The following is a 12,651-nucleotide window of genomic DNA, read 5'->3' on the forward strand; positions in this document are numbered from 1 at the left end:
GGTGTGTTTATTTTGCCCTCTAATGGATAGCAGCAGTTTATGAACAAGATGGGTGATTTTAGATGTAGTCTGATGGATCTGTGTGCTAAAAAGTACTGTAGTGACAGGATTGTGCACTCATATTCAAGGTTACAACCACCCTGTTTTTACAACTTAAGCCTTTGCTGAAACAGAAGAAAATTCTGTGTTCAGATTATTAGGAATAACTCCATTAATAGCTAAAATTTGTTTGAAAACAAGTTCAGTTCTTTTTATAAAGTCTGATGTGGGAACTTGTGAGCAAAAAATGCATTGTGTCATTGGCTGAACACTTAGTTTCATCTTGGCCTCCTAAAAGTGTAATTAATTGAGGGCAGGGAGAAAAGAAATTGTTAGAATATTACTTTTTATTCCTGTGAAATTAAGGTAGGCGTGTATAACATTGAAAATACAGGATTTTTCAGTGGCATTATGGTTTTCATTTCATGACAAAATAAAATTATACCACTTATTAAATTCTACACTGCAATGCCAATTTGAATATTTCTAAGTTCAGTTCTATTTGTGCCAGGTAATTAAAGAAAAAATTCAGTTCCTTGTCTGGAAATGCTAATGGGATGGACATTAACCCATTGTACAGTTGCTTCTGTGCTTGCCTGGTGCCCAGCATGTTTTAGTCTTCAGCAATAACTATACTGTACAACATGGTCTCTTATGACACAGAGGCTGACAGCAAAGAAGTTATATTTTCTGGATTTGCTTAATGAAACAGCTTGCAAAAGGTTTTTGTACCTTGACCAGGACTTCAGACTGGGGTTTGAGTGTGCATTGAATATCCTCAATTAGATGCCACCAAAAGGCATCATCGTATTATATTTGCTGGGAAATGTCCTGACAAAGGCAGGAATGATGAATCTGACTCCATGTTCTCAGAAGACTAATTTATGACTTTATAATACTATATTATATTAAAGAATAGGATACTAAAGAATACAGAAAGGATACTTACTCAATGCTAAAAGGATAATAATGAAAACTCATGACTCTTTCCAGAGTGTTGGCACAGCTTGGCCCTGATTGGCCAGAGAGCAAAAATAGTCACACCAGAATCCAATGAAACAATCACCTGTGGGTAAACAATCTCCAAACCCATTTCAAAGGAGCAAAACACAAGAGAAGCAAATGAGATAAGAATTGTTTTCCTTTTCTCTGAGGCTTCTCAGCTTCCCAGGAGAAAAATCCTGAGCAAAGGGATTTTTGCAGAGAATATGAGTGCTGCATCATCCTGCTTCCATTCTTGTTGCACCTTGTTTTATGATAAATTCACAGAGAAATGCTGAGTTGGCAAAGAAATTCTTCCCTCTCATCTTGTAGGATGAGCTTTCTGTGTATTAAAGGTCTGAACTGAGCAGGAGACAGGTTAAAGAGAGTTATGGTAAAGGGAGATTCTGAGGAGGTTGAATCATGTCATGAATTCTGATGTCATGAAGTGTCACTGTAATATGAAACTGCATCTTGAGCTAACCAGTGACTAGTCCTTTTACTTTCAAAGAAAAATAAAAATTTTCTTTCAGAATGGAAATTAATTTTGATTAAAAAAACTTACTGAGACACATGTAATACTTTGTTTTTTAAGAGTATGGTACTTACAGAATTAGTGTTAGAATAAACTAGGGTTGTTTAACAACTATTAATAGTTTACCAGTATACACTAATATCTTATGGTGATACAGAACTCATGTTTTGTGGGTGGTGGAGTAGATACTCCATCAGATACATAGTGACTTCCACTGAAGGAAACAGGGATCATGAGGAATAGCTTTCTGGTTTTTATGGATGCAGTCATAGAAGTGTATAGAAGTACAAAGCTGCTTCCACAGTGTATCCTGGAAGAGCTCACACAGCTGCATGGTAATAAAAATCTCCCTTTCATTGGTAAAGTATATTCAGAAATCGTTTTCCACCTTACAGTGAAGCTGGTCTGGGTGTACTGAATAATCTGTTTCTGCGAAGGTTCCTAGCCTGTTTATTCTGGAAATCCAGTATGAAGGTGTTTTAGAGCTGTGATGTCTTTCACCTCCTCCATATTCCAGCATGAAATATGCATACCTCCATAACCATATTCTGTTCAAGTGTTGGGAAAAGAGTAGATGTCAGTAGAGTTAAGGTTCCACGTCCTTTGTAAGTTAAATTAATTTGATGTGCTCAGGAAACAGGAAAACTAGACTGTATTTGAAATAACCCTTAGAGTAATTTGAAGATGCCTGGGAAATAAAGATATTTTAAAGAAAAGAATCACTCAGCATAACTGCAGAACAGAAGAAAGGCATTGCATCATTTTAATAGTAAGATCAAAGATGCATATATATATGCTAGACACAGCTCTTAACCAATTCATGCAAAACAAGGTGTCCTAACCACTGGCCCTCATTTCCTCTGTGTGCTCTTGCACATACAAAAATGATGTCTGAAATTATGAGGCAGCATCAGGCCCTGCTGTTTAGGTGCTATGTGAGTTACCATGCTGGTGTGCAGCTTTCACTGTAGAGAGGTGTGAGTTTCCTTGAAGTCCTGACCTGCGTCTGCCAGCCCTATGCCTTGAAGGTGTCTCAGGTGCTTGTGTATGGGCTAGTGAGTTTTGCCTAATGTGATTACATAAAAAAACTGTTGATCAAAAAAACTGGAAATGTTTAGCTGAAGATAGTTTGGTTTTTTGGGATTTTTAAAGAAAACAAAACCATGGCCGCATTAAGTTTCTTCTTAGTAATTTGCTTTATATTCTCTTAAACTTGTTCTCAGTCTCAAGGGAAAAAGAAGTTTAAATTTTGTGTATGCAGTGGAAACAGAAAAAAGCATCCTTTGAGTTATGTCCAGGAAAATAGAAGGGAAATTGGTTAATTTAAAAATAATATTTTTTCACAAGTAGGTTTTTTATTCCTTTCTTCTCTAAAAATCTGTTCTTATACATGTACAGTTCAATAAAGACATTAATTCATCTAAAAACAAATAGTGACTGTTGCATGATTAGATTGTTCAGGCTTCAGTATTGGTGGTCTTACTGTGTAGTGAGAATTCTGACTAGAGGTGGCTCCTTATATTTATTTACTGACTGTATAAGTTAATAAATGATAGTCTTAAAGTAGCAATACATAGAGAAGCTATGGAAGCCTTTTAATTTAATTTTTCAGACAAATTTTAATTTTGATGTTCTCACAGCCCAGTTAGCTCCCCAGAGAGTCCCAGCTCCAAAAGAGTTGCCATGAATTAAAACGTTGGTTGAGTTTGATTATAAGAGTATGAAAATGAAACTGAGTTTCCATAGTATTGCAGCAGATTGTCTAAAACCTCTGCTCCTCTTGAATTATTTATTTTTTGTAAGTGGAGTTAATGAAATTATGGATATTATTAGCTCATCATAAAGGTGAAAGTGAAATCTTTGTGATCAGCTAAAAGGAAAGGAATATGCTGAAAAGAAAATGTTGCTTCTTCAGCCTTTTTTTCATGACTATTCATTACTCAGTGATATCTTTACAGTTTGGTCTTAAAATGCCCGTTTATAACTCTTACAGAGATCTCTGGAACTTTGGGAGTAAGATTTGTGGGATTAGAATTGTGTTTTCACTCTTCTCAAGGTATTTTTCTTCATCACATTACCTAGGATATTAACAATAAAAACTTGCTGATTTTTTTTTTAATTTTTATTTTTAATACTTCAGATTTATTCTAGTCGAGAACTTGAAGAAACGTTGAACAAAATCAGGGAAATTCTCTCAGATGACAAACATGATTGGGATCAGCGAACTAATGCGGTAAACTTTTTATCTGATTTCAGGCTTGGGTGGGTGTATTTCATAAAGTACAGACAGACAGTATTTTAAAATGTTTTTTTTTTCCTAAAGTCATTGCACTCCATGTAATGAAAGAAATTTTTATTTTAATTTTTACGTCTTAAATTTTCTGTACCAAGTAAGTTTGAGTGTTTTTTTAAGGTCTGAAACGCATTTTTGCTGACATTTAAGTGGAAGCTTTTCTAGAAGCCATCACAGATGTTGAAGTTTGGCATTTATGTAAAGTTGCATATTCCACAGGTTAACTACTAGCATTAATATCTCTTGTGTGCAGCTGTGAAAAGCTCCACTTACAGGGCTAAAATTTCTGTGTGTATGTACCATTTATATTTTTTAATCAGGTTTATGGCATCTTAATGCTTATAAACAGGTATGTGAATGGAATGTATTTGTGTTCTGGATTCTGAGATTTATATTTTTTTTAACTCTAGAGCTTAATATAAATTTTTCACAGTTCTTTTTAATTACTGCCATATATTTGGAAGATTTTGCTTTAAAGACATGCCAACATGTATTTTTGCATAGTGAAGCTGTTCCTTTTTCTTTTGTTTTGAAATGCACTTTGGCAGTGTCCTAACCCTACTGTGTTGATTTTTTAGCTGAAGAAGGTTCGTTCCTTGCTCGTTGCTGGAGCTGCACAGTACGATGGGTTTTTCCAGCATTTGCGGCTCTTGGATGGTGCTTTCAAGCTGTCAGCCAAGGATCTCAGATCCCAGGTGGTTAGAGAAGCCTGCATCACTGTAGCGTAAGTACAGTCCTGTGCCTTTGGGCACCTTGCTAGGTGCTACTGTGGAGTTGCCTTAGTGGTGCTTTATTACAGCGACTTCATGAGGTTTCCTCAGGGTGAGAGATGGACAAGAATCTTGGTTCATGGTCAGAAGGCTGGATTTATTGATATATGATATATAATACATTATGACTATACTAAAAGGAGCAGAGAGCGAAGTTGCAGAAGCTGCTAAGCTAAGAATAGCATAGGAAAGAATGAATAACAAAGTTCTGTGTCGAGCAGAAAGCAAGGACAAACTCTCCTGTGAGTGGTCAGCAAATCCAAACACTCACAGAAGACCAATCACAGATGCACCTGTTACATTCCACATCAGCAGATAATTATTGTTTACATTTTTCTTCTGGGGCCCCAGCTTCCCAGAAAGGACAAATCCTAAAAGAAAGGATTTTTATGAAAAAATATCTGTGACAGTGCTTTATCAGTGTCCCAGGTGAGGTTCTCTTGTTGGGCTGCTTTGCTCTGTGACTGATAGAGTCAAGTCAGGATCTGAAGCCACAGAGGAAAAGAAATGCTTAAAGGAATTTGTTCTCTGAGGGGATACATGTAGCTGATAATCCTGTAACCAATTGTATGTGAATAACCAGTTACCACCATTGCCAAGCCATCATTAGTGCAGGTTAATGCAAACTGCTGTGAATGATACTGGGGACTTATCTTAGGATCACTTATGCTTGGGTGATTGGCACAGCACTTCACCGGCACTGCTTGTAAAGACAATGTGAATAGCACTGTAGTGGTTTGAGCATAGAGCATTTTGCTGAGGTAATACCTTTCAGGAAATCATGGAATGGGTTTGGCTTGGAAGGGACCTTAAAGGTCATCTAGTTCCAGCCCTGTTGGCAGTGCAGGGACACCTTGCACAGGACCAGGTTGTTCAAAGCCCCACCCAGCCTAGCCTTGAACACTTCCAGGGTTGTCTCTCTGGGCAAGAGACAGATGATCGTGATAATTTTAGAAGCTGTGGCTAAACTGAAATAAAATCTTCACTGTTAGCATCTCATGGACTCCTTTAAATTCAAGGGCAGAGGGAAAACCAGAGTAGTCTTTCCCATTTCCGTGTTTTCCGTGACTTTTTTTTTGTCCTCTGGAAAGACATTAGTGTAATCACTGATTTTCAGTGGCCATCTGGAACAGGATCACCATAGAGTTCACCCTTGCTATTCTGGTCTCCTGTTTGAACAGACTGAGAGGAAATGCTGAAGCATACAGCTGCCCTTTCCAAGGAAATTGAGACTTTGAGAAAATTGTAATAACCTTTCCTAACATGAAGTCAGGAGTAGTCTAAAAGTACTCTGCAAATATTCTCATGCAGGTCTAGCAACCTGGAATTTTCCTTGATCCCTAAAACATTGATATATTTGATGTGTCATTTGCTGCTGGCTGCAAATCCTTTTTTATATAGTCTTACTGCACGAAAGAAGCATTTGTTGTCAACAATGGACAGTTAAATTTCTGTGTGTGGCATGTGTTTTAATATTCGTTAAAACTGAAAACCTAACCTTTAAGAAGCAAGGGAGTCAGATTTTATGGTTGGGTGATTGTGGTGAGTTCAGTAGTTTTGCCTACATTCAAAAGGAAAAAAACCTCAATAATTTATTTAAAATTTTAGATTTATACATCTCAAAGTCTATTAAAAAGCAGAAATATAGTGATACTTTATGTAGACATTAAAATTGAGGCTTTCCAGTTGTAGTACTTGTTTTTTCATTATGAAGCAAAGTTATTCATGTTTTTTAAGACTAAGAAATTAATTTATGTTTCCTCTAAACAGCCACCTTTCAACTGTTCTGGGAAACAAGTTTGACCATGGCGCTGAAGCAATTGTGCCTACTCTTTTTAACCTGGTTCCCAACAGCGCCAAAGTGATGGCAACCTCTGGGTGTGCGGCCATCAGGTTCATCATTCGGGTAGGTGTTCCAGTCTCACCTCGCCTGCTAGGAGTTTTCAGGTCGTGGCTGTTGGCAGAGATAACAGCTGCCCTGAAATCCAGGTTTTTAAATCATTCTTTAACAGAGGATTAATGTTTCTCATGGGTGGACAAATACTACATATCGTTGAAACCAATTGGCAGCATTGTCATCATAAAGATGGAAGAATAGGTGTGAACAGCTACTGTTTTCATGTTTCTGGGATTTTTTTTGTAATGTGTTAATTGAAAAAAGACCAAGTGTGTTTCAAAGAGTAACTGCTTTTAACTGCCTTCTTGGAAAATACAAATTATGCTAGTAGCTAAGAAACTAGTGAGAATTTAAATAGTGCAAACAACAAAGCAAGTTATTTCTTTCTACATATACACTCCCCCCCAAAACAATTTGAAACCATGAAGTTAATTATAAAATGTTGAAGAGGCTACACATACCTGGATCAGTTCAGAAAGCACAAGTGCATGAAAGAAAAGTCCAATAGAGACTTGAATTTTTAAATTCAAGAACTTTCTAAGCTGAGTCCCCAAAGCTATAGCATATGGGACAGAGGAGTGCTCTGTCCTAGCTGTTTTCTAGTGAGTTTTCTTTGAGCACCTACTGACTGGTGTCTCAGGCAAGACATTTAGAGTTTGGGACTTGTACTGCTACTTTTATGTTTCATATAAAGTGGGAGATTGCCTGTAGTTTCTGCATTAGAAGTTGTGGTGTTCTTAATGCCAAGCACTTACTGCAGTTTAGTATGATCTCATTGGTGGTTTTTATTTTGTAAATTGTTGCAAAACCTAAGAGATTTCGTGACTTTCGCCTTTTGTTGCCATCTTCAGAATGGTTCAGAATGTATATTGCTTTGTCTCTCTGTGTCTCTGAGAATGTGCTCTGAGACCTCTGCAGGCAGGACCTTTCCCCCAGACTCTTACACTCCACTGTGAGATGGCACAGACTTGAGAGGGAAGGAATACACCTTACACAGGATAATTAAAGTTGTAAGAGAATACCATTAGCAGTAGTGTAAGACAAGCTCAGGCATGTAAGAAATTATAAACATTCACCAATTGCATTAAATTTGCTTTATTGGTCTAGGTCATTTGAAGACAAGCTTACACATCAGCTATAGTTGCCCTGATTTTGTTTAAATTTCTGTTCTTAACTGTGACTTAACATAGTGGATTTGAAGCATAAAAACAAGAAAATCCTATCCACAGTGTTCAAATACCCAACCAATAAATGGCATATGTGAGTTTTTTTAGCAGAAAATTCAGATTTCAGAATTAAATATCAAAAAGAAGTGCAGCCCCCATGCCTGTTTGGGCTTCTGTCCTTTGGACTAAATGAGTATTGGTCAGGGGGGTCTTTGATCAATTGAATCTGGAACCCAAACTACTGCAGTTTTTGGAGTCAGTGTTTTACTCAAAAATTCCCAGCAGCACCCAGTGACAGCCAGTTGAGATCCTGGTGCTTTCCTTTGTTATTGCTGTAGAGTGAGTCTGCATAGAAACAGGGAGGCTGTATTATACCAGTGATCTTGAGGAGCTTCATCTCATCTTTGTGCCTTCTTACAGTGCAGTCTGATTTCTCTTTCTTGACTCTTATACATCAGGAAGGCAATTAAAATAAAGGTGGGGGGGGCAGGGAGGGAATTGTGGAGAGATAGCATGGTGGCAGAAACCTTTCTCAGAAGGACGTGAGATTCAGGTTTGTCAACGGATCTTCAAGGTGGTTTGCAAGGAAGCACGTATCATTACATCCTCAAAGGAGAAGAGGATGAAGTATGACATATTAAAAACAGAATTAAAGCAAGCCTGAGGCTTTGATTCCTTTGCAAAATACTTCCTAGAAATTACAACATCGATAGCTCCAAATAACTTGAATTTACAGGTTTCTCCATCTGTAAAAAACTATTTTTACTCCTGATTTGCTCATTGTCCCTTTCTGGAAGTCATATGCCTCTTTTCAATCTATACAAAACACAAGCAAACCCCCTAAAACTGTGTTTAAAGTATATCAGGACAAACAAATATAACTGCTAGGCTCTTCCAGAATTTTTGATTAATTCTTCCTAATCCTAAAATTGGCAGTACTCTGTGAGCTGATGATTATCTCTGATTTTTTTGTGATTTGTGTGTTTATATACTGCAGCTGTGATACATGAGAGTTTAAATTCTTCAGTACTGTACTTCTGAAGATCTTGGATTTTTTTTAAATAGCCGACTCTTTCACACTGTATTGGGGACTGTTTACTGTAGGTATTTAATCAAGAAAGCACTAAAGAAATTAACTGAAAATAGATTTGTTGAACCACATTGCTCTTACTTGAAATTAAAATGGTAATGCTTTGTGTCTACAATTAGTTAAGAAAAGCTGAAGTAAGGCAGCTTTTATTCTGAATTCTGTAATGCATTTTGATTGAATGTAGTTTATCTTATGCATAGTTTAATAGTTTTCTTCTCCCATCAGGTGTTTCCATATAGATTATCTATATAGGCTTGCTTATTTATATGTCAGTGCTTTTATTACTTTATTGACATAATCTGCATTAAAGGACATTTGATCCTTGTGGTACTCATCATACTGATCCTTATAAGAATGCCTGTATTTTCATATTCATTGATTCACTTTTTGCTCTATAACCCTGACTTTTAAGACAACTATGTCTATTACTTTTTTTTTTTTCCTGTGGCAAAACTAAAATAGCATCAGCTTTCAACTCCTCTAAGGAGACAGCTACATTTGAACTTCTTATATTACTTTTGACAGCAAAGTATTGCATATCATGATGTTATTGTTGATGGCACTGGAAGTGGTTTCTGCTTGACCTTTTGGAAGAAAATAGCTTTCTTTCAATTGACATGCTAACAGCAGTCTTTCATTTAACAGTATTCTGTGATTTAGTTTTGGTAAGCAGTTTAAATGATTGCAGTTTTTATTATGGTGTTAATTCTGTTTGAATTAATAACTACAGTACAAATTCAGGATTCAGGAATGCTTTTCTCATAAACTGTTTTGCCCTTTTTTTGGCAGCATACTCATGTGCCACGACTCATACCTTTAATAACAAGCAACTGTACCTCAAAATCAGTTGCAGTTAGAAGGTGAGTACATTATAAATGAAAATTACCAAAGCTGTTGCTTTTTAAAATATGATTATCATATGTTGAAAATTAACAAATTAGAAGACTTGTGGCCATAAATGCTGAACACACAAAACTGTTAGCCAGTAAACTGCAAACTGCAAAATTTAATTTCAGCCTTGAGACAGTGGCAGCTACCTTAGGACACAGAGCATCCATGTGTTGTGGTGTTCAGCAACTCAGCTACATTTCCAGCATGTTGCTTTCTCTGAGAACATGATGCTTGTACATGTGGGTTGGCTCTTGAGAAAATGAATTGTTTTTTGACAGTGTCATTTTCTGCACCAAATCACACAAAAGCAGTTAATGCTGTTTCAGGACCAACACTAGTCCTGAAAGCGATGTCACTGTGTGTATGCAGGAAACAACTTGAGCATCTGAATTACTTTCTTTGAGTCTAAGCTGCTTTTGCATCCAGAGCAAGTGTTGCCTCAACCCAGATTGTACTGACCTGCCACAGCTTCTGGTTTGACTGCTAAACAGTTCACAGGGCTTCAGTGCCTCCACATGCTATGCCTTTACTGAGGAACGTCAGACTGTAGGTGGCTTTGATGCTGCAGTTCACAATCCAGCGAGCATCACTGAAGGCGTTGTCTCCATACTGCTTTCATTCTTTTGGAAAGACAACGAAACACTTTCATTTGTAATAGTGACAAGCATTGCAGGGTTTCTTGCCATGCCTTGCTGATGCCCAAAGGATTTGGGCAGAATAAAACCAAATTTGTCCCTCCAGAACAAGTAAAAAATGCTGAATAACCAGAAAAAGAGACAGTTTCAGGCAGTCAGGTACACTTCATGTTTGAAAATTATCCACACCTCCTTAATCTGTGTCAGTTTGATTTTTCCTCAGGATCTAGCTTCAGACATAGTTTTTGAAAGTATGCCTTTTGCTAATGGCAGTTGGCTAATTGTCAAGATTCCCAAATTAATAATGAATACATTTAGAGATCTTCATTACTACTGTCTCAGAAAATCTTTTGCAGTGCCTTCTATTATGCAGAGCCCTGTGCTCATAGTCTCATGTTTTCCTTTATGCTGCATACTCAGTAGTGACAGATGGAAGGATGGGAATAGTGTTTGGGACAGAAATATACTGCCATAGAAATCCTGTATTGTGTCTTTAATACTTTTATGTTATTAATATTTTATAATTATTATCAATATATTTAAATTAAAATTAGCTATTATATCACATACAATATATAATTATATATTAATATATCTTATTTTGTATTCATATATAAATAGACTAATTATAACAATTATTAATATTTAAATTAAAATTTTATATTAATAATTACTAATATTTTATGGGGTTTTAATGTTGTTATTTTTTATGTTAGGATTTTATACTCTGTACAATTTTTTCAACTTCATTTATTTATGTCTGTTATTTTGGGACTAATACAGTTAACATGGGGTATGTGTAATAACAAGACTTGAACAGCACATTGTTAATTTAACCATGTCTGTTATTTTGAAGTTTAAAATTAGTTAGCTTGCATGTTTGCTTAATATAGAGAATATTTTAACTTTCCAATAAGGTGACCAATGCCCTTATTTGACGGATAATGGTATTTTATTTTATTTATTTCCCTCAGGGGGAAAGAGTAAAGTTAGTGTTTCTTCCACAAGCACATTAGAGAAATGAGTATTTAATTATGACTTTGGTTCTGTGTTTTTAGGCGCTCCTTTGAATTTTTAGACCTGTTATTACAAGAGTGGCAAACACATTCACTGGAAAGGTATGGGCCAGTATACTTTTTCCCCTAAAATAAACTGCTAATGTAATTTAAGACAGAAATATTGTCGTTGAATCCTTTAATTGGATTATGTTGTTCAGTGTTGGCCAGCCTTTCTGGCATAGACAGCCTTTCTAGCACAGCAGGTCATGTGGCTCATTCAGGTGCCAGGGGGAAGGAGAGCTGTATGTTCCAGCCTTGGTTTCCTGTGGCCTCCTCTCCTTACCCTCTGCCTCTGCTATCCTGCCTGTGAGCAATGCATATACAGGTAAGCAGCTGTCTTTTCTCCTGGCAGGGGGAAATCTGTGTGTTTGCTGTCAAAGAGGGCAAGTGGGCTTAGGCTGGAGGACTTTTTGTGCTAATGAGTAAAGGCACGTGGCTTCTCCAGATAGATGGGAAAACTGTACATGCATCAGTTCTGCAGGTTGGTCACTGTGAACACAGGGTAGGAGCAAAGAGAATAAAGGGCATCCAGAAGTGGCTCTGAAGAATTCATCCAGCTCATTCCCGTCATATTGCTGCTTCCCCAGGGTGCTCCTGAGAAGGGGAGTAATACGGAAATCATGTATGCCAAAGTGTCTAAAAAAACCCATAAAACCCACTACCTCTCCCCCAACCCCCAAGGAACAAACCTCCCACCCAAAACTTACCTTGAATTAAAACTTGTTTGTCTTCACAAGTTTGTGTTCTGATGGGTACTTTGCTGTTCATTGAACTTATATTTAGGTTTAGAACTCATATGCCAAAAGCTTTCCAAGCTGTAAGAAAACTTATGATCTTAATTTTCCCCCTTTTCCTACTATTAATATAACAGTGGAAATAGTTTTTCCATTTCAGGAAGGCAGATGTCTTATAAAAGGTATTTTAAATAACTTTTTAAGTGTGATAGGTGGGTGTATGTCAGAAGTAGATTAAAATCCTTTTAGATTGAAGGAGTAAGCTGACCTAAACCTTTACAGAAGGTACAGTTATGTCATCAGTGTGCTTAAGTGTTTGTTTACTGCATATTTTGGAAAGAACTAGCATTGCAGATGTTTTTTACTTGGTGAAATGTTAATTAAAGTGTAAAGCTACTGCTTAGAATTTGGAGTAGCAAAATAGCATGAAGAATGTCTTTCTTCTAGGCATGCAGCTGTCTTGGTTGAAACAATCAAGAAGGGTATTCATGATGCTGATGCAGAAGCAAGAGTGGAGGCAAGAAAGTGAGTTTTGATTAATTTTGCTCTGAAAAATTGCGTG

At 36.8% G+C, this 12,651-nt stretch overlaps 1 protein-coding gene across 19 annotated transcripts in view; it reads left to right on the forward strand.

Annotated features, from left to right (window-relative positions):
- Positions 1 to 12,651, forward strand: part of CLASP2 (cytoplasmic linker associated protein 2) — a 146,286-nt gene that overhangs the window by 75,200 nt on the left and 58,435 nt on the right. For all 19 annotated transcript variants that reach the window (XM_054273698.1, XM_054273700.1, XM_054273702.1 and 16 more), the window contains 6 exons: positions 3,696 to 3,788; positions 4,427 to 4,572; positions 6,389 to 6,524; positions 9,561 to 9,631; positions 11,356 to 11,415; positions 12,537 to 12,614. In XM_054273698.1, the coding sequence (XP_054129673.1) occupies positions 3,696 to 3,788; positions 4,427 to 4,572; positions 6,389 to 6,524; positions 9,561 to 9,631; positions 11,356 to 11,415; positions 12,537 to 12,614 (584 nt within the window). The remainder of the gene's footprint in view (positions 1 to 3,695; positions 3,789 to 4,426; positions 4,573 to 6,388; positions 6,525 to 9,560; positions 9,632 to 11,355; positions 11,416 to 12,536; positions 12,615 to 12,651) is intronic.

This window comes from Melozone crissalis, unplaced genomic scaffold (genome assembly GCF_028551555.1).
Source record: "Melozone crissalis strain CALT ecotype California unplaced genomic scaffold, PUWL_Pcris_2 ptg000016l_1, whole genome shotgun sequence".
In the NCBI taxonomy this organism is placed as follows: domain Eukaryota; kingdom Metazoa; phylum Chordata; class Aves; order Passeriformes; family Passerellidae; genus Melozone; species Melozone crissalis.